General features: G+C 44.5%; 2 protein-coding genes across 2 annotated transcripts; one reads left to right on the top strand and one right to left on the bottom strand.

Annotated features, from left to right (window-relative positions):
* Positions 1-111: 111 nt before the first annotated feature.
* On the top strand, positions 112-6,081 carry rnf5 (ring finger protein 5). Its single transcript, XM_076149972.1, has 6 exons — positions 112-506; positions 2,811-2,829; positions 3,212-3,324; positions 3,409-3,466; positions 3,569-3,680; positions 3,840-6,081. Exons 1-6 carry the CDS (start codon positions 292-294, stop codon positions 3,956-3,958), a joined length of 636 nt encoding a protein of 211 aa, XP_076006087.1. The 5' UTR covers positions 112-291; the 3' UTR covers positions 3,959-6,081.
* A 250-nt stretch (positions 6,082-6,331) lies between these two features.
* slc44a4 (solute carrier family 44 member 4) lies at positions 6,332-17,095 on the bottom strand. Its single transcript, XM_076149959.1, has 22 exons — positions 16,949-17,095; positions 13,300-13,348; positions 13,031-13,104; positions 11,766-11,844; positions 11,551-11,650; positions 11,332-11,457; positions 11,128-11,188; positions 10,882-11,002; positions 10,345-10,428; positions 9,995-10,107; positions 9,692-9,814; positions 9,499-9,598; positions 9,270-9,362; positions 9,010-9,112; positions 8,522-8,781; positions 8,294-8,388; positions 7,993-8,096; positions 7,825-7,898; positions 7,615-7,685; positions 7,223-7,317; positions 7,043-7,127; positions 6,332-6,937 (listed from the first exon to the last, which is right to left on the bottom strand). The coding sequence occupies exons 1-22, from the start codon at positions 16,989-16,991 to the stop codon at positions 6,825-6,827; spliced, it is 2,166 nt and encodes a 721-aa protein (XP_076006074.1). The 5' UTR covers positions 16,992-17,095; the 3' UTR covers positions 6,332-6,824.
* Between the last annotated feature and the right edge of the window lie 693 nt (positions 17,096-17,788).

The raw sequence follows: 17,788 nt of genomic DNA on the forward strand, positions 1-17,788 counted from the left end.
TGTACTTGAAAATTTAATTGGCAAAAAAATAGGATTCACAGTAGTAATCAGTAAAAAACAATGTTTGAAACAAAACTAGCCTTCGTCCGCCCCGCCTCCCGTCACTGGCTCTCCCGGAAATGGAAGCTTACAGGTAGAGGAGCAGCAGCAGCGGCGGCGGTGTCGGAATCGGTGTCGGGTCGGTTTGGTGACATTTGTCGTTATCTGCGTGACTCAGGGTCGACTAGCTCGGCTGAAGCAGACTTGCGCCCAGTTTGCTCGCTACAATACCTACTTGTACAGTAAAACACCATGGCGGCCGCAGATCCCCGGTCCTCGAGTGACGGCGGACCGGCCAGCAGAGCAGGATTCCGGGCGGGGGAGAGCAGCAAGGACCGCGACGGCCCGGGCGGCAGCAGCAGCGGCGGTGAGGGCGAACGGGAGCGGGACCGAGCCACGTTCGAGTGCAACATTTGTTTGGACGCTGCCAGGGACGCTGTCATCAGTATGTGCGGCCACTTGTTCTGGTAGGAGCGGGGATGTGGGGAGCGGGGATGCGGGGAGTTGACATATGTGGCGGTTGTAGTGGATTTTGCAGTCTGTGCGGCCTGCTTTTGATGTTTAACTTGGACTTATTTCGGAATCATTTACTTTATTACTATGTGTGTATGCATACGCTATGTAACAGAGGTAGTGGGTGTAGTGGGTGTTGGTTTGTTTTCTACTGAAATGTGTCAGAACTTTAACCCTCTGTATAACCGTGACGTGTGTTGATCACGGTGCTCATCACCAACGTCAGATATGTACTGCCCTGGTTGTGGTTTTCTAAGGAATTAAGTGGTATCTTGTGGGTTTGGAGGTAGTTCGAAGGTAGTGACACACACACCGACACACACACCCTGTGACACATTAACGCTGCTGTCTCACTCTATTTTCTCTCTCCTTCTCGTCTGGTGATCATTTATAGCATGAATCACTCTATTCGTATTGATTGATTCATCTGTTAAACTTGAACACCTGCTCTCTATTTTCAAGTCGAGAAGTGGAATACAATATAACCATATACATACAGTTTGATCCAGACCTTAGTGAGCTTTGAACACAAGCTGCTTTGTGTGTCATGTACACATGAAGGAAAAGTGGAGTGTTTTCAGTACAGACTGGCAGTCATTATGAGATAAGGGCAGTGATTGTAATCCAAAGGGATCACAAGAGTAGGATTCTTTAACATGTAACCTATCAACATTCTACCTGTTGATAGTCAGTCATTGAATCCACATCTGATTCAGGTTTTAAAATGTCAAGAAATAGGTCTAAAAAGTCGCAAAGACAAGAAGTGCAAGTCATTAATAATAATAATTGCTTTGCCTGGATCCTGATCTGCCTCAAGATTGAATTAAATCCTCCTTTTTTCCAATTTTGACTTGTTCCTTTTTCTGCATACAAACATTGGTGAAATTACAAATGTCCGTTGCAGGGCTAATATGGTATTTTACAAATTGTCTAATTGTTATTATTGTGTGTTGTACAGTAATAGAAAAGAAGTAATCCAATTTTCAACCGTGTTTTATTTTGATGGTGTCTAAATTGTGTTATTTTGTGTTTGGCTTCATATATATGTATTTGCTGATTGCTTAAGACAAGAATTGACCCTTGGGGGGGAAGAGAGGGGGTGGGGGGGGTCCAGGTAACATATCATCTAAATTACATCAGTCTAATGTCTGGCATCATCCATCTCTTGGGATCACGTCATTATCTTATGGACGTACCTGGGGACAAGAGAGCTGTGCCACAGAACACAAGAGTTGCGTGTGTCGAAGCGTCTTGTGTCTCAGTTCTCAGGAATATGTTTAGTTTCTTCTGAAGCTTTTCTTTTCTTCTGAGCAGAGAAACAATATCTCTCACTTTTGCTTTGAGTTACACAGGAGCCAGAGTTGTGGACAATGTGTGCGTGCAGATCAGATAAGGCCGCCGTGTTTACTTAAAGTCCTGCAGTCATATCTATATCTGTAAGCATGTGACTGGATCACAGGACACTAAAAGATAAATAACTTCCAAATATTAGCCTGCACCCATTTGTTAGCCGTCGTGTGGCACTTATTGTAAATGAAACTGTTCTCTTTCAGGTCACTGGGCTCAGTTGAACGTGTGGCCACATGTTAAATCAGACTTGAATGGGTCCTTATGTTAGTTGAGGCTCTGTGCTTTGATCGGCTTCGTGCACGCTTAAAGAATGCCAGAACGCTCAGCAGCACTTTGGTAGTTTGTGCTGCAATAACGCAACGCTAAGCCGCCATCCATCAAGGTCGTCTTTTTTTCGCTTTTTGCTTTGTTCCCTCTTGTCGTACGGTGGGGATGAAACGTTTTCAAACGAGGCCTGTTCCACACATCTGGGTCAAGATAAGAGATGTCAGCATTACAGATAAGGCTGGTGAAGAGATGGGACACGAGTCTACGTCTCGTTAAACCTGTTTTCTCTGTGGAATTCCAGTCGGTGGTTTTAAGGAATTGTCGGATCTTACACGTGTCGGGAAAACGAGAAACGATTGGCTCAGAAAAACAAAAAACGCCTCACAGGTTTAAAAAGGACCTGCAACATTTTTCACTGCATGTTGCTGTAGTTTAATTTTGTAGGTCGTTAAGAGCAGCTGCAGGTCGTCTTGGCCAGAGTGAGAGACTGCAACACAGAGCAACAGATGGAACCAATTAATGTTAACGATGGGGAGTCAGGATGAGTTTAATCAGGCACCTGAGGGGGGAGGGGCGGGGCGATATTGGCAGTTACTGAAAACCAACTAATATCTTTAATCTCTCTCTCTCTCTCTCTGCAGCTGGCCTTGTCTTCATCAGGTGAGTGTCGCCCCTCTTCTTCCTCCTCCTCCTCCTCCTCCTCCTCTTCCTCCTGGTCAGCGTGGCCTCCAGCGTTAATTCGCTGCAGGTTTAACCGGCCTAAGACAGTGACGCAACCTCAGCGTGCAGCTTAAACACGCTAATACAATTACAGCTTCACTTCCCGATACTCGCCTCATTGTCATGCTGCATGAGAGATAACACAACAAAACTCACAAAGACAAAATGTGGTATTTGAAAATCAGTGGAAATTCAGTTATTGTGAGAAATTGGCCTCAAATAAAATTGGTTTGATTAAGAAATGTGTTCCTTCCCCCCCCATCCTCTTGACTGTGACCGGGTGTGTGTTGTGACGTCTTTGTCCCTCTGCCGTCTCTGTCAGTGGCTGGAGACGCGACCAAGCAGGCAGCAGTGTCCTGTGTGTAAAGCGGGAATCAGCAGAGAGAAAGTCATCCCGCTGTACGGCCGAGGGAGCTCCAGCCAAGAGGACCCCAGGTACACCCTATGTGTGTGTGTTGTGCGTGTGTACGTGTGTGCGGGCTATAAATATCACGTCTGACCGCTTGTGTTGTCGTCCAGGTTGAAAACTCCCCCCCGGCCTCAGGGACAGAGGACAGAGCCGGAGAGTCGAGGCGGGGTGAGTCTGGTTCTGTCCTTCAGGTTGTGTTTCGTCGGCGGCGTTTTGACTTTGGTTTCCTGTGTGTTCCTCTCCGTCTCTCTCTCCCCTCCCCGTGCACAGATGTTCCAGGGCTTCGGCGACACCGGCTTCCACATGTCTTTCGGCATCGGGGCGTTCCCGTTTGGCTTCTTCACCACAGTCTTCAACACCAACGACCACTTTCACAGTGCAGGTAGAGACGCACACAGACATTTGGTTTCCTTCTGGGGTTACATGAGTTCCGTATAAAAAAGTAATCAAGCTCCGCCTCCGCGTACACGAAGCGACAGAACATGAATACACACATTATCGGAGTAATAACCATCCTGAATGTTTTCCCCCTTCTCATTAGAACAGTACGCGGGCGAGCACCAAGGCAACGGCAACCTTAACAACGGTAATAACAACTGGCAAGATTCCCTCTTCCTGTTTGTGGCCATCTTCTTCTTCTTCTGGCTCCTGAGCGTGTGATGGAGAAGACGGATGGGTGGATGGACGGATGGATGGATGAATGGATGGAGGGAGGGAGGGAGGGATGGATGGAAGAATGGATGGAGGGAGGAAGGGCGAACACACAACCACACACACTTACTCGAAACAGGCTCACACACACACTCATGTTATATTCCCCTGTAGGCACTTACGTGGGAGGCCGGGGGAATGTTTTGTAATGATGATAGTTCGGGGATGTTACTCGTTTACCCCCATGTGGTGACGACGCGTTCGCTGCAGAATGCTTAGCCCCGCCCCCTTCCTTATCGTTTATCCAAGACCCTCGCTCTCTCCCTTTCTTTCTCTCTATCCCTGTGGATCTACGGCTGCACGGAGAGAGACGCAAAAGTGAACACGGCGTTTTCAGAGGGTCACTATTGACGGGTGGAGTCAAGTGTTTTGGGGTGGGCGGGGTCAGTGACGACAGTATTATGTGTTCAGAGAGTCGGAGGAAAGAGTTTGTAGGGAGCCGCTCTGCTGTACTGTGGCGAGAAATGGACCGGCGACAAATTCATGCGGCGACTGACTGCTGTCGGTGTTTCACTTCCCCCCTAGAAGGAGTTGAGTGATTTATTTGTTTAATAACAACAATAAGTTACATTGTCGCTACAGAAATCCGTTTTTCAGGCCAAAGAGTTTTAGTTTGGCGTGACGGAGGAGGGTGTGAAACGTTGTTGAGTCATCTTCCTGTTCACTCACTCACACACACACACACACACACACACACACACACACACACACACACACACACACACACACACACACACCCCCCTGAGGGTACAGCCGGGCCGAGGGAGACGGCACAGATGGATGCATTTTTTTATACGTTTGTCTTAACAAAAAACTGCCATTGCACTGTGAAGTCATTTAAAGAGTGAGTCGTGGTATTGGAGTGCGCTCATGTTGTCTCCGTGTAACAAAGGTGACGCTCGTAACACACACACACACACACACACACACACACACACACACACACACACACAGGGGCGGGGACAGGGAAAGGGGCGGCGGCCAGGGATGTCATCAGAGAGGGTAAATGTATTGTACAGCTTTGAGCTCCATAAAGACGCAACATGACGAGACGCTGCAAATCAATAACAAGTAGCAGGCGAGTTTAATTTATTTGGCACATTCCACGTGTAAGATAATTCAAAGTGCTTTACAGGGGATAAAAGTAGGTACAAAACGGATCCAAAGTGCTAAAAACAAATCTAAAAATTACTATTTAGAAGGAGTGGAGTTGATAACAGTGTTTGTAAGAGTGGAGAGAATCATTTTGGTTAGTCAGCAAACAGGAAATGACACAGCAGTTCACTGAACCAGCGTGATGTGACGTCTCCAACAGGCTTCTTTCTCTGTTGCAGTTGATTTGTTTTCCCTTTGACTGTATGAGTCTGAGTGAGTGAGTGAGTGTGTTGCGTGTGTATATATATATTTGTATATATGAATATTGTAAATGCTGTTTTACGTGTTTCTGAATGGACGAGCAGCCAGAGTGAGAGGGGACGCTGGTGTGTGGCGAGGTGTCAGGGGCTTGTAAGGCTGCGCTGCACTTCCTCTCTCACACAAAAGGCTCGCGGCCCAAATCCCGTCGACCTTGCGCCGGCACTGAAGCGGGTCAAAGGTCACGAGAGAGTGACTCCTTTTCCTGCTTCGAGTGATCCGACGCACGAGGAAGGGGATGTGAGGTCTTTAAAGTGGGACAGGTGCTAGGGCGACCTGATCGGTGCAAACCTAAATCAAATAACAATTGCAACACATTCCTAGTTAAATATGCAGCATTTGTGTAAAAGATTCAATTAACAAAGGCTCGGATTAGACCCCATCTCGGCTCAGACTGACATCTAACGCAGAGGGTCTGTAGCATTATAGCAAACAATGGCACCAGCATCGGAGGAATGAAAGTGTCTCTGTGGGACGGATGAGACGGCTGTGGGGTTTTGTCATTTCTTGCATACTGTCTGTTCACTTTGTATTATGAGGCGTATGTGACTCTAAAACAAGTGGTGAAAATCACTATTGAGTGTGTTTTTTGGAAGACTAAACCTGGAGATATTGTTCAAAACCAAAACGACTACAAGATTAAAATTTGGTTAAAAACATCTGCCTGTTTCCTGCTGTTATTTTGTCTCAGCTGTTGGTTGATGGTTGGCGTGTGACTCCTCTCAACTGGAGCGTGAACATGTGACGGGATCATATGACAGGAATCATTCAGGCTTTGCTGCACGCTGATGCATCATGGGAAATTGCGCTTATCTGCTGCTAATGTGTAGAATTGTGTGCTGTGTTAAATGGTTTGTTGATGATGTCATGGTTTCAGCCGAGTCCAGTCCAATAATCGGGGTACACAACTACAGCCAACACAGTTTTATTACAGTATTTTCAGTAGCGTCTATAACATCGTCATAAAAATATCACCATTTATAAAATGAATCTCTTTACATAAAATATCTAAAAACTTGTGAAAGGTGAATTTTGAAAAACTCGTTGCAGAAGGATTCAGATCATAAAAGTTTTTGCCGTTGAAGCAGTTTACCATTAAATGTCACAGAACACTTTTGTCCTTTGTGAAGCTGAAATGTCACAGTAGAGAGACGGAAATGTCACAAATGAAGAAAAATAAACATTAAAAATTATAATGCAACATACCAGTCACATGACCTTTCATATGAAGTCATTTTCACCATAAACTACACAATAAAACCATTAAAGTGCAAAATTTGCAACTGGGTCAGCGTAAACGTCATTGGAAAGGAAAGGATGCAAAGAGAAATGACCCTGAGTTTCACCTGAGACTCACATGGACCAGCGAGCTGTCGGTCATTGTTAAAAAAGAGAAAAGTCTTCAGTCTTTCGCCTTTTTCGGAGCTTTGTTAGATTTATTCAGGATCTTCATCAGGTTTTTGGACATGAAGTACGGCTTCTGCACGGACCCGTCGTGACGTTCCAAGTCCTCCACTGAGAGAACACAAAAAGGGGGCGGAAGGGCAGTGAGTATGAGTTGCACATTAGCTGTTAAAGTCACCGGCTTTCACACACACATTACTGTGATAGTGTACTCACAGAAGCAGAGGAAGAGTGTATCAACACACATGTTGTACACACTGAAGAATCCATGTGCGATGAGGTAAGTACCAACCACCACAGTCTGGAACAGATTCAACAGAACAGATAAGACTTCCAAATCTAAAAATGAAGAACGGCCGCATTATTTCAGCTCAGTTGTGTTTTGTCACTTCTTACGAAAATGGGCATCCAGTAGTAGTTGAGTGTTTCAGAGCGGAAGCTGTTGCCCGGGAGGGAAATTCGTCCGGAGAAGAAGAAGAAGGACAAGACGCCTGGAAGACAATAAGGCCGATAGGAAGACATGAGCGAGGAGGAGACATGTCCAGCCAAAATGACCTCTATAACATCACAGCGTTACTTCCTGTTGGGCTGGTACAAGTGCGAGACTGCAAGCTTGAAAACTTTCAGTGACTTCAACCCAGCAAACGTCTTCAAACAGCTTTAGTCCCCAAACCTTAGCACCATGTGATGTCACAGAGGTCAGCGTCCCTTGGTATCCACAGCGCCCTCTACAGCCACAACAAGTACCAGCATCAGCCATCATCCTGACATCAAATCCATTTTCTTACCCACTCCGCCAACCACCAACAGTTTCCCAAAAAACAGCAGCAGGTCCGTGACTTTATCCAGCACGACCACCCTGAGGGGAGAGACGACGAAGGGTCAGAGAAAGCCACACCAGGACCTCAGGCCAGGAGCTTTAATACATTTCACGCTCCGGGCAGATCGTTCCAGAAAAACAACACATAAGCAGGAAGTCACGAGACGTCTGGACGAACCTTATTATGTTTCTCATGAGCAGCATGAAAGCGTTTCTGGCTGAAACGCAGAAGTTTTTCCCATATATGGCAATCTGTGGAGGAGAGAAAATCAGCTGGTCTATGTAATGGCTGCATATCAATAAGATGCCATGGACCAAATAGGCTGTAACGATGCGTTTTGCTGACCATGATGTACGCGTTCCTGTTGATGAACTTGATGAATTTCTCCAGGCACCAGAAGCAGCACTTCAGGCAGCACATGAGGAAACGTGCGCAGGGGTTCTGAGCCGCTGGGGATAAAAACGGAAAGGACACATTATTATTACTTTGGTGTTGTTTGCTGCCACCATTTCTTTGATTCACAGGGACAAGTGGGAATGAAGAACCGGAGCTCCAAATCCATCAGCTTTGATAATCACTGAGTCGCACTCACAGGTGATGATGTTTAAGATTCAAACCAGCTCAAAAGCGAGAGAGGGTGACTTACACCTAGTTTTGTGGTCAATGTACTCCAGGATGATCCTCACCACCTGCACCAGCGTCAGGATCAGAGCACCAAACGCCAAGGAACCCACGTGATACCTGGTGGTGAACAAAAAGCCACACTTGACCATATATTCCTGAATTGTAGGTGTAAAACGCCCTCTAGGAGCCAGAGTGGGAACTGCAGGTTTTGGCAAATCATCCAAGAGTAGAATATCAATGTTCATCCTACCTCAGTGTGCGTATGAAGGCGGCAGTCAGGGGGAACATTGGGATATCGGCTGGTTTGGTGAAGGCCCAGTAGTAGGAGGCGAAAGCCCCGGCCAGCGTGCACTGTCCCAACGCGATGACAAAGTTGACGCACCAGAGGAAGGCCACCACGTTGTAGATCTGCAGGTTGAAAAGGTTTCTTTGGAAGAGACCCTCGTCGTTGTACTTGAGGAAGATACAGCTAGCTGACGGACAGCTGGGGTAAAGGGAGACGTTGAATGTCTGAGGAACGAAGAAACACGGGATGAGAGCAGAGAAGAGGACAGTGAAGTCTTTTGGTGTTCACGTTCCAGGTCTTTAGGCGCTTGAATGGATCCTTATGAACACCACAATAAGAGCCAAACATATGTTCTGGGTTCTGTGTTATTGAATCATTACGGTCACACCTTTTGTTTGATACCTATTCTTCCCTACAACGCCCTGCAATTATCCAATTATCTGTAGGCTCACCTGAGGGTCACACTCCTCTGTGCCGTTGATGCTCGCACAGCCAGTCTGGGAGCCGTTGAGCGGCACCACTCTGTACAGCGGGTTCCCTGAAGTCGCCAGGTATCTGCAGTTACTGTGTTAAGAGGAGAACGTGTACTTTGGAGTGTGTGGATGAATAACAAGACGAGTGACTCAGAGTTACCTTAGTGATGGTTAGAATGTTGTAACAGATTGTGTCAGCATAAGGAACACGGTGTAACAAACAGAATGTGCAAGGATACAAAGCAGTGACGCCCCAGTAAGCGATACACACCAACAGGAGAGCAAAGGTGATCAGAGGGTACAGCAGGGTGGACATCATGTGACTGACCGCCCTGTGGAACACAAACACACAGCATATGAAACTGTCTGAACCCAAATACTTCCAGAACGAAGATGGTAGCAGGTTAAAGTCGTTCTAGTCTTCTATAGTAAAGGGGCATAGATGTTAAATATCCAGTAATATCTCACTTGCTGGACTCCTGGATGAGGGCGATGGCAATCAGGATTCTGGTCCGCAGGAAGATGAGGGTCAGCAGAATGATCCCCTCTGCGATAGATATGATTATCACTGAGAGGGAGAAGAGGAAGTGTGAGAAAGACCCAAACAACAACAACAACAACCTTCAGTGTTTTAAAACTAAACTACTTTGGCCGAACGTACAGAAAGCCAGCCAGGTCTCTTGGACTTCCAGGTAAACTTGAAAGTTGGTAGTGAAGCCAACATCCGTAATGGAAGTCGGATTTGACTTGTGGCTATCATATTCCCAGTAGCAGTGCCATATCCCTGCAAGGAAATTAAGAAAACTGACACAACAACTCGAAAAAGCAACAACAAGTACTACAAAGTCTCCTCATAACAAAGTAACTGGCCTAACTGAATGCATTCCCAAAGTGCAGAGCCATGTGATCAAGCCAAGCTACACTGCTAAAGCTTTGACTTGGGAAACCTTTGTTCTGGCTTTACCATATGCTCCTGCAGCCAGGACCCCAACGATCAGCACCCACACCATGACCGGGGCTGTGAACCTCAACAGCAACAGGAACAGCATACTGACCACCATGGCTATCAGCAGCCCACTGTGACGAGAGGTAAGGAGCCGAGAACAACGAGACAAGAGTGTGAACGTTTCCATAAGAAGAGATTCAAACAAGGACAAATTAGAAGTGCATCACACTTGCTACATATAAAGAGGTTTGGTATCTTAAATTAGGGGTGATGCAGATTACAATGTATCTTTATCATTTCATTCTGTGTGTCTGCCAGTAGGTGGCAGCATGTGAGTGTGTGTGTGTAAGTCCTCCATGGAAACGCACATGAGAATCCAGGGCCACGCAGATGCAAAATCCTCAAAGATTCGGACGCCGATTTCCTGGGCATTGAAGCCGTTTACAATGTCCCTGACGAGGACGGAGACAAGGAGACAGTGTGTTAGTCACGGTCCTGCCTTTCACGCAATATAGGTGAAAAGCAAAAGATCGGGGTGAAGCAAATACAGCAAGGCGGAGGAAATGATGTTTCTCTCTAAAACTAAAAAAACTAAAGGACTAAATCTAAAGCTGATGTACTACAGGCAGAGAGCTAAAGCAGTATAAAACTCTGCATGTCCCCCACCACAGCATTTCACACGTTTTAGGCACTACAACTACAAAGAGCTACCAAGTTAACAACAACTCACCCTGACCTGGTGGTAACAAGGAGAAAAAGAGGATTAATATGCACAGTATGTGTTAATATGTGCATGTGCTGTATGTACAGGTCATTAGTCCGAGTGTGTGTGTGTGGAGTCTACCTATATTCAAGGGCACAAGTATGTTTAGAAGCGTTAAGTGATGCCGTGTGCTGCAGCTCACCCAGTGCTGTTCTTGATGATACTGACTGTGTCGTTGAAGGAGGGTAAGAAGGGAATGTCTGCACCAAAGTCTGGAGGTTGGTCGTTCAGGATTGAGAGGTCAGGCAGACATCTTCCCAACACTAAACAGCGTGGAGACAGAAAAAACAATTCAATCAGGCTGAAATGTTGAAATGATGGACATGGAAATGATGGACCACATTCCAGGACACCATTGAGCGTGTATACTGTAGGTAGTTAGACTCACCAGCTGTGGTGGGTGGGGTGAAGAAAGGACACAGCTCCTTGTCTATAATCTGGGCGACACTCTGAGGACACACAGCGATCACTTAGTCCACCACTCTCATTTATGGATTTCTAAGCTATTATTAAGTTACCTAGGAATAAGAAATCAGAAAGATTGTGGCTTTGGTTACTTTGCTCAGCAGGTCAGCGGCATAACGGCACTCACCATCTCCGTCTTGGTCAAATCCAGGGACGGCACGCAGAGTTTTGGGTCGAAGACTTCAGCGGGGGTTTTTAAGTAGCCGTCCACCATCACGGCCCAATATTGTTTGGGGCATTCTTTAACGCACACCTGTGATTGGTGTAAAGGAAGTAAAGGAAGAACAGAACAGTGAGTGGAGGCTTTCTCAGCTATAATGAATACAGAAATCAAGCGCTTCTTTACCTGTTTGGTGGGACACTGCAAACCACCGAGGGCAGCCGCCATTATATTGACAGACGTGGCACATTGGAGAATATTGAAGTAGAACACATTTGGCTGGTCTCTGCGAAAGAGAGGACAGGGAGGTTTATTTAGAGTTTTATTTATCAAATGCATAGATATTGTTGCGAGAAAAGAGAGAGAGAGAAAGAGAGACTGTGGTTGCACTTCAAGCTTACTTATTAGGTCCGGTGCCACAGAACCAGCCCGTTGAGTTCCGTGGGTATAGAACATGTCTGGGATCTCCATAGAGCCAAGCTGGAGGAGAGGAAAGAGGGTAAACAATGAAACACAGATAAGAACTACAGAATAAAAGGAGGGCAAAGCTAGTGGGACACTCAGCCGCGTTGGACTGCTTCCATTTAGTATGAGGTCACTATTTCCCTCGATGCACTTTGGTAAATTCAGTGCATTCACTTCCTTGTACGCCACCTACTGTGCCTTATCAATTTAAAGGACAGAATCGTTTTTATAAACCAGCAATACATCCAATCGGTCATTCTAAACACTTTACTGCCCTGTACTTGTGACCGGCGTGTAATGTAGTAAATAACCGATCATTGGTGTCACGCTATCAGGTCGTCCTATTGACCCGAGATAAGAGCAAAGGCCCAGCGTGATGGAATGAGGTTGATGGCCGAGCAATAACCAACGCACTTACACGGAAATCAGCAACACAACAATGGAGGCTTGTTTTCGACGGTGACATGCATCATGGAAAACAGTGAAATTGAGAGTGAAAGACACGGCAGAAGGTGCAGCCAGAGGAATGATCCCTGCGCTCTCTGCTGTGTGAGGCGAGGCCGGCTCATTTGTGTAGCACCATCCAAACTAAATGTTACCCAAGCTGCTTTACATGAGGCATTAAAGGCAATTAGAACAGGACTTAAAGCGCCAGGCAAGGCATAGACATTAACATGGGAAGGAAAACAAACACAGGTGCTTTTACTGCCAGTAAACAATGTCCACTACGGAGCCCGTCCCACGCTTCACCATGTTGTTTTTGCACTGAACACGTATAGTGAAACTGTCCTCCATTGAGCGATTGAGTGTGTTGGACTCAATAAAGCAAGTAGAGATGGACTGAGACTGATGGATGGATGCAGAGATATGTAAAAAATAACTAAATTTGTATTATTAACATCCATAGCGAGTCCGTCAGGGGCGAATAAACACACATTTGTCATTTGGATTGCCCACTGAAACTTTATACTTAGGCTGCGGCTAATGGTATTTACGTAGAGCCATGGGATTTACATGAAGGAGCCATTCAAAGAGACTAAAGGGAAGGGAAAAAAACATCCAGCAAAGGGGCGTACAAGAGTTACTGAGTGGAATAAACAGAACCGAGCACAGAGGACACAAGAACAAAGATGTGACAATGTCAGTGAGGGCGTGAGGACGGCCCACAGGCCTGCGTCGGCCCTCTGGGGTCGAATCTCACCTAACATCCCGACCGCCAGGTAGCCGAGGATGACGATTATAAACAGGACGCAGCAGATGATATCAGTACAGCCTCTGGTGGACAGAAAGAGAGACACAAACACCTACGTGAGCAGTCTGAGCAGTCTGCATCGAACAGCACCCTCAGGTGATTGATGTGATTCTTTGAGTCAACAGACACCGAGTAAACAATTCAGCTGAAAACACACAGATGTGCGTCTGAGAGCCACACTGGGCTGCGTCGGCTGTAGGTATTTATAAGATATTCACCTCTTGTGTATGGGCCCTGCGAAGTGTGGGTCATACTCAGCAGGCTCTCCTGGGAAAGGCAAACAATGATCAATCAGCTTATGGCTACAAAGCAAATTAACATTACAATACACACACACACACACACACACACACTAACCATAACTGACTTAGTGGTTTAGTAACTTGAGCACATTTATCAGCTTTGACCTTGTGGCACATTATGTTATCTTTTCTTTTATAACACTTCCTGTAGAATTCCAGCACAAGGAAATACTGATGTGATGACAACAGTATGTGTGTTTGTGTGTGTGTGTGTGTGTTTAAGAGCAGAATAACGCAGTTTCTAAGCTATAAAAATGCAACTTTTAATGGGTTGGGTGTTTCTAGATGTTTTATGGTATAATTGCGACAGAGTTTTACAGGAAAGACACGTCTCAGTGCTGCTTCCTGGAGCAGAGAGGGACAGAGAAAGAGAGAGAGAGACAGAGAGAGAGAGAGCAAGGGCACAGGGTTGTTGTTGTTATCCTTTTCACCCTACACAGCTCACTTGTTTCCTTAATAACTAACACTGCTTAGTTGTAATGGTGATTTTGACCCGAGTGCCTGATGGTTCTTTGTTTACGATAAAGGAAGCAAGGGAAGAGAACCTTGAGTAGCAAAGCAAATCATCAGGAATTATTTGAATGAAATTTGAATTTTACACATAGCTTAAGAAGGCTATCAGATCCTGATGTTGGTGTGATTTATCTGGTCTTATCTTGCAAATCTTGTCATTTACACTTTTCACACACATCCTGTTGCAGGTGTTCGGTTGAAAACGTGTGCCAAGACTGAAAGTATTAAGCGGAAAAACTTTCCACACTAATGGCTCTGATGCAAGTTGTACAGGTTCTCCTTTGCTTGTATTCGACACACGCAAATCTAAACACGTGGCCAATCAGACGCAGTGGAATTTTGCAGGCCGGATAACCATTTGTCAGACCTGCTAGACCATTGTTGTTCCTACTGACTGTAATTTGAATAGGCGTGAATTTAAACTGTGTCAACAGTGGAGGCAGAGTCACACCAGGCCTTTCAGTAGGATACACAGCAGGATGTGATGGGCTAATGTAATATAAGACTTAATACAAGACTTATTAAATATTCTGAATGCTGTTTGCTCCAAGATAAAATCAGAAACTTAAACTTATCTTGGTTGATGTTGGATTTGATGTTTTATTTATGCAAGTTTGATGTCTTTGTTTTATGATTCATCATCTTAATATACTTCTATCTATTTTAAGAGTGCATTATTTATGTTATACATGTCAACTTATCTGGTCAACAGCAGATAAGTCGACATGTATATGAATCATATCGAAACATCGGGGCTAGAGGACAACTAGACAAGACCACCAGGATAATCAATATCCATGTGAAAATGTATGTGATCATCACCTTGTCCCAAAACCTTTATTTATGACCCACAATATGTTAGAGAGTCTTTGGAACAAGGAACAAAGGAACCTGTTCATCTGCCTCTTGCAATTCAGGGAAGCTCAAATTTCCGCTCGGTCAGGATTCCACACTGTGTTTAGAGTAAACGATGAGCCTGGAAACAAACTCATTCTGTCCCCATCGACATGAGCTGAGGACTCTTCATCACGGCTCAGATTTTACGCTCTGGTAAACTCTTGAAACCCAGACAGAAGGAGAGTGCAAGGGAGACATCACTTGACCTTTGATATGGAGGAGGAGTGAACCAGTCTCTAGTTTAAGTCTCTTGACCCATGTTGAGAAAAACAATGAGTACATGGTAATGCTTCTTGTCTTGAGGGTTTCTGGAGTTAAATATTACGCAGTCTCTGTACTTTGTGATTCACATCCAACCTGAATCTATACATTAGACTGTAACAGAGAGAAAAAAGGACAGAGTTGTATAAATTGTATATAATTTGTATAAGTGTATAATATATGATAAATAAAAAAGAAGGGATTAGCTATTCAGAATATTCATGCACAGAGGTTGTACATCTGTTATTTAAATCTGCTAATGGCTGATTTGTTCTTTTACTGTGCAGGGGAACAACCTAAACAAAAGGATCCTCAGTACTTAGCTTTGAAATGAAACTCTTCAGTGGTTCTCTTGCGTAACATTTAGGCCTTATTAACCAAGCTGAGTTTGCAGATCAGGCGTTGCAGTCAAGTATAGCAGCTTTAAAACACTTCTAGTCAATGATTTTCACGTTACGGGAATTTTAACCTTGCAGCAGCTTGAGGGGAATGACTGGGTGTGACGGTGTGAAGCGGAAAATATTACCTTTACTTCAAGGCAAAGAACCTGAGCTGTGATGTTTAACCACATCAACCACAAAACCCCCACAAACAATTTTCAAACAGAAGCAGAAGAAGCAGGACCTTTTCAACACATCCACCGTCTTTGTACTTCCTCATGCTGGCTGAACGCTAGAGATTCACTATGGGAACAAATGTACTCAGAATAACATGCAATGCTGAATACAGAAGTTAGGCGGTCAGAATAATACCATGGCAACCACACCTATAGTATCCTCTTAAGCGGCGTTCTTCTTCTCACATGCATGACGACAGAAATCCAACTTTGTGTTGACTTCCAGGGAGGGTTTGTTTATTGTAGCCTTACAAAACCTCCCAGACTGTCAATAGTCTCATGACTCCATCAATATGGGAAAATAAGTAAACAGGGATGTTGGAACAAGATCTCTGCACCACACCGGATATGAAGCTGGCATCCAAATAGAACATGTAGAGGGGCTGGTTTGTATGTTTGAGACAATAGCAGGACAGAGGTTTAATCTTTAGTCTTGATACGAAGAAATAAGATATCAATGGAAGGAGTTGGCTGCTTCTATAATAAACCATTTAGTGTGTGTGTGTGTGATTTCTTTCAGTATAAGGAATTGAGATTTTGATGACTAGAAATCACTACAAAGCCAATAATAAATCCCAAACAGGGAGACATACAATTATTGCAGGAAGACAGTCATTCCATAAAAAGGATAAGAAATAAGATAAGTTCTTGGGCTTTATTTTTTGTTATAGCGGAAATGCAGTCCAAGTCTTCAGGTGTTTTTGCCCATCTGCTACATTTAATTAATTAATGGTCTAAGTTGTACTTGACACCAAATTATGGGGAGATTGTTTGTTGTTGTTGTTGTTTCTCAGCCTAGACGTTTTGAAGATAGAAGACACTAATAACGGCTCTGCGGCATCATTGGCAGATGAATATCAAGGAATTGAAATCAAAGTTGAAACATAAATATCGACAACGTATCAAAGCTTGAGTGTTCTTGTTGGGCTCAGAACTTATCGATCACGATAATATAAATTAACGCCAAAAAATACATTTCTCCTGATAGGCTGGCATATACTGTATAGTAAGAGGACTTCAAATACCAGAACACTTCTGTCGCCTGTTATCAGTTCTACATTATTGCTCAGTGGTAGTTGTAAATTTGCTTTTCCGCTGTCGCTCACAATGACAATCATCCAACATGCATATCTTGTGTAACAATTACAATTCAAAATGTATCCAAAGACCGTTAAATACAGGAAACTAAATGCAGGAAGACAGATACAAAGCACGTTAGATAGTTTTAGTTTTATGCAGCGGAGTGAGGCTTCCGCACTCAAACGCAAGTAAACTCACCATATTCAGAGTCTGAAGGCGCCGTTTTGTCTTTTTTACCCATTTTCCGAGCAGAGGAGAGGGGGGGGAGCAGGTCCCTTCAACACGGGAGCTGAACTGACAAATCTTTCCTCTCTGTCGCCTTGTAACCAGGCGGTGACATCACTGACGCACCTGCCCAGGGACGCACACCTGCACTGTGCCAAAGATCGTCTATAAGGACAAGAGAGGACTAGGAAACGCAAAAACTCTCCTCGTACCACTTCGAAATATTTTGAGAACAATGTGCGGGTTTGGATTGTTTGGTATACAGAATTAACAGGAGTCAAATGTCAAATGTATGTCAAAAATAACCTTTATTATTGTTTTATTGTTTTATCTGCCAGTTAATGTTGGGGCAATCTTGATATTGTTTTGATTTTGTTTCAACAATAACAAAGGGATCATATTTGATGCGTGCTCATGAGAACGGCCCTCAATGTGTGAGTGGAGCTGAGAGTGACAGGTATGTTGACGGAGTATTTCGCTTCTAAAACGCATTTCAATGTTTTATTGACAGTAAAGTTACTTTGTTCAAAGAGAGTGATGTGAGAGGGTCGTAGCATATAACGCTGAAGTCTGTATATGTAATTGTTTCGAAGTTAAACAACAGTTAGTACCTTATTGTTCTAGATTGTTTTATTTTTTTCCCGCGGCTGGAGAGCTGCATTGTGGGTAATGAAGTTCTTTGTGAAAACTGTATGGGATGAATTTGAGGTGCACTGTTCCTTTTGTAGTGTTATGTGTGTGCACATGTGTCACTATGTTCATCCTGTGATGACTTAGACATGTGAAAGGGGGCATATTGATAATATGCTGCTT

This window comes from Genypterus blacodes, unplaced genomic scaffold (assembly GCF_046128005.1).
Source record: "Genypterus blacodes isolate CSIRO-AG114 ecotype Tasmania unplaced genomic scaffold, CSIRO-AGI_Gbla_v1 ptg000048l_1, whole genome shotgun sequence".
Classification (NCBI taxonomy): domain Eukaryota; kingdom Metazoa; phylum Chordata; class Actinopteri; order Ophidiiformes; family Ophidiidae; genus Genypterus; species Genypterus blacodes.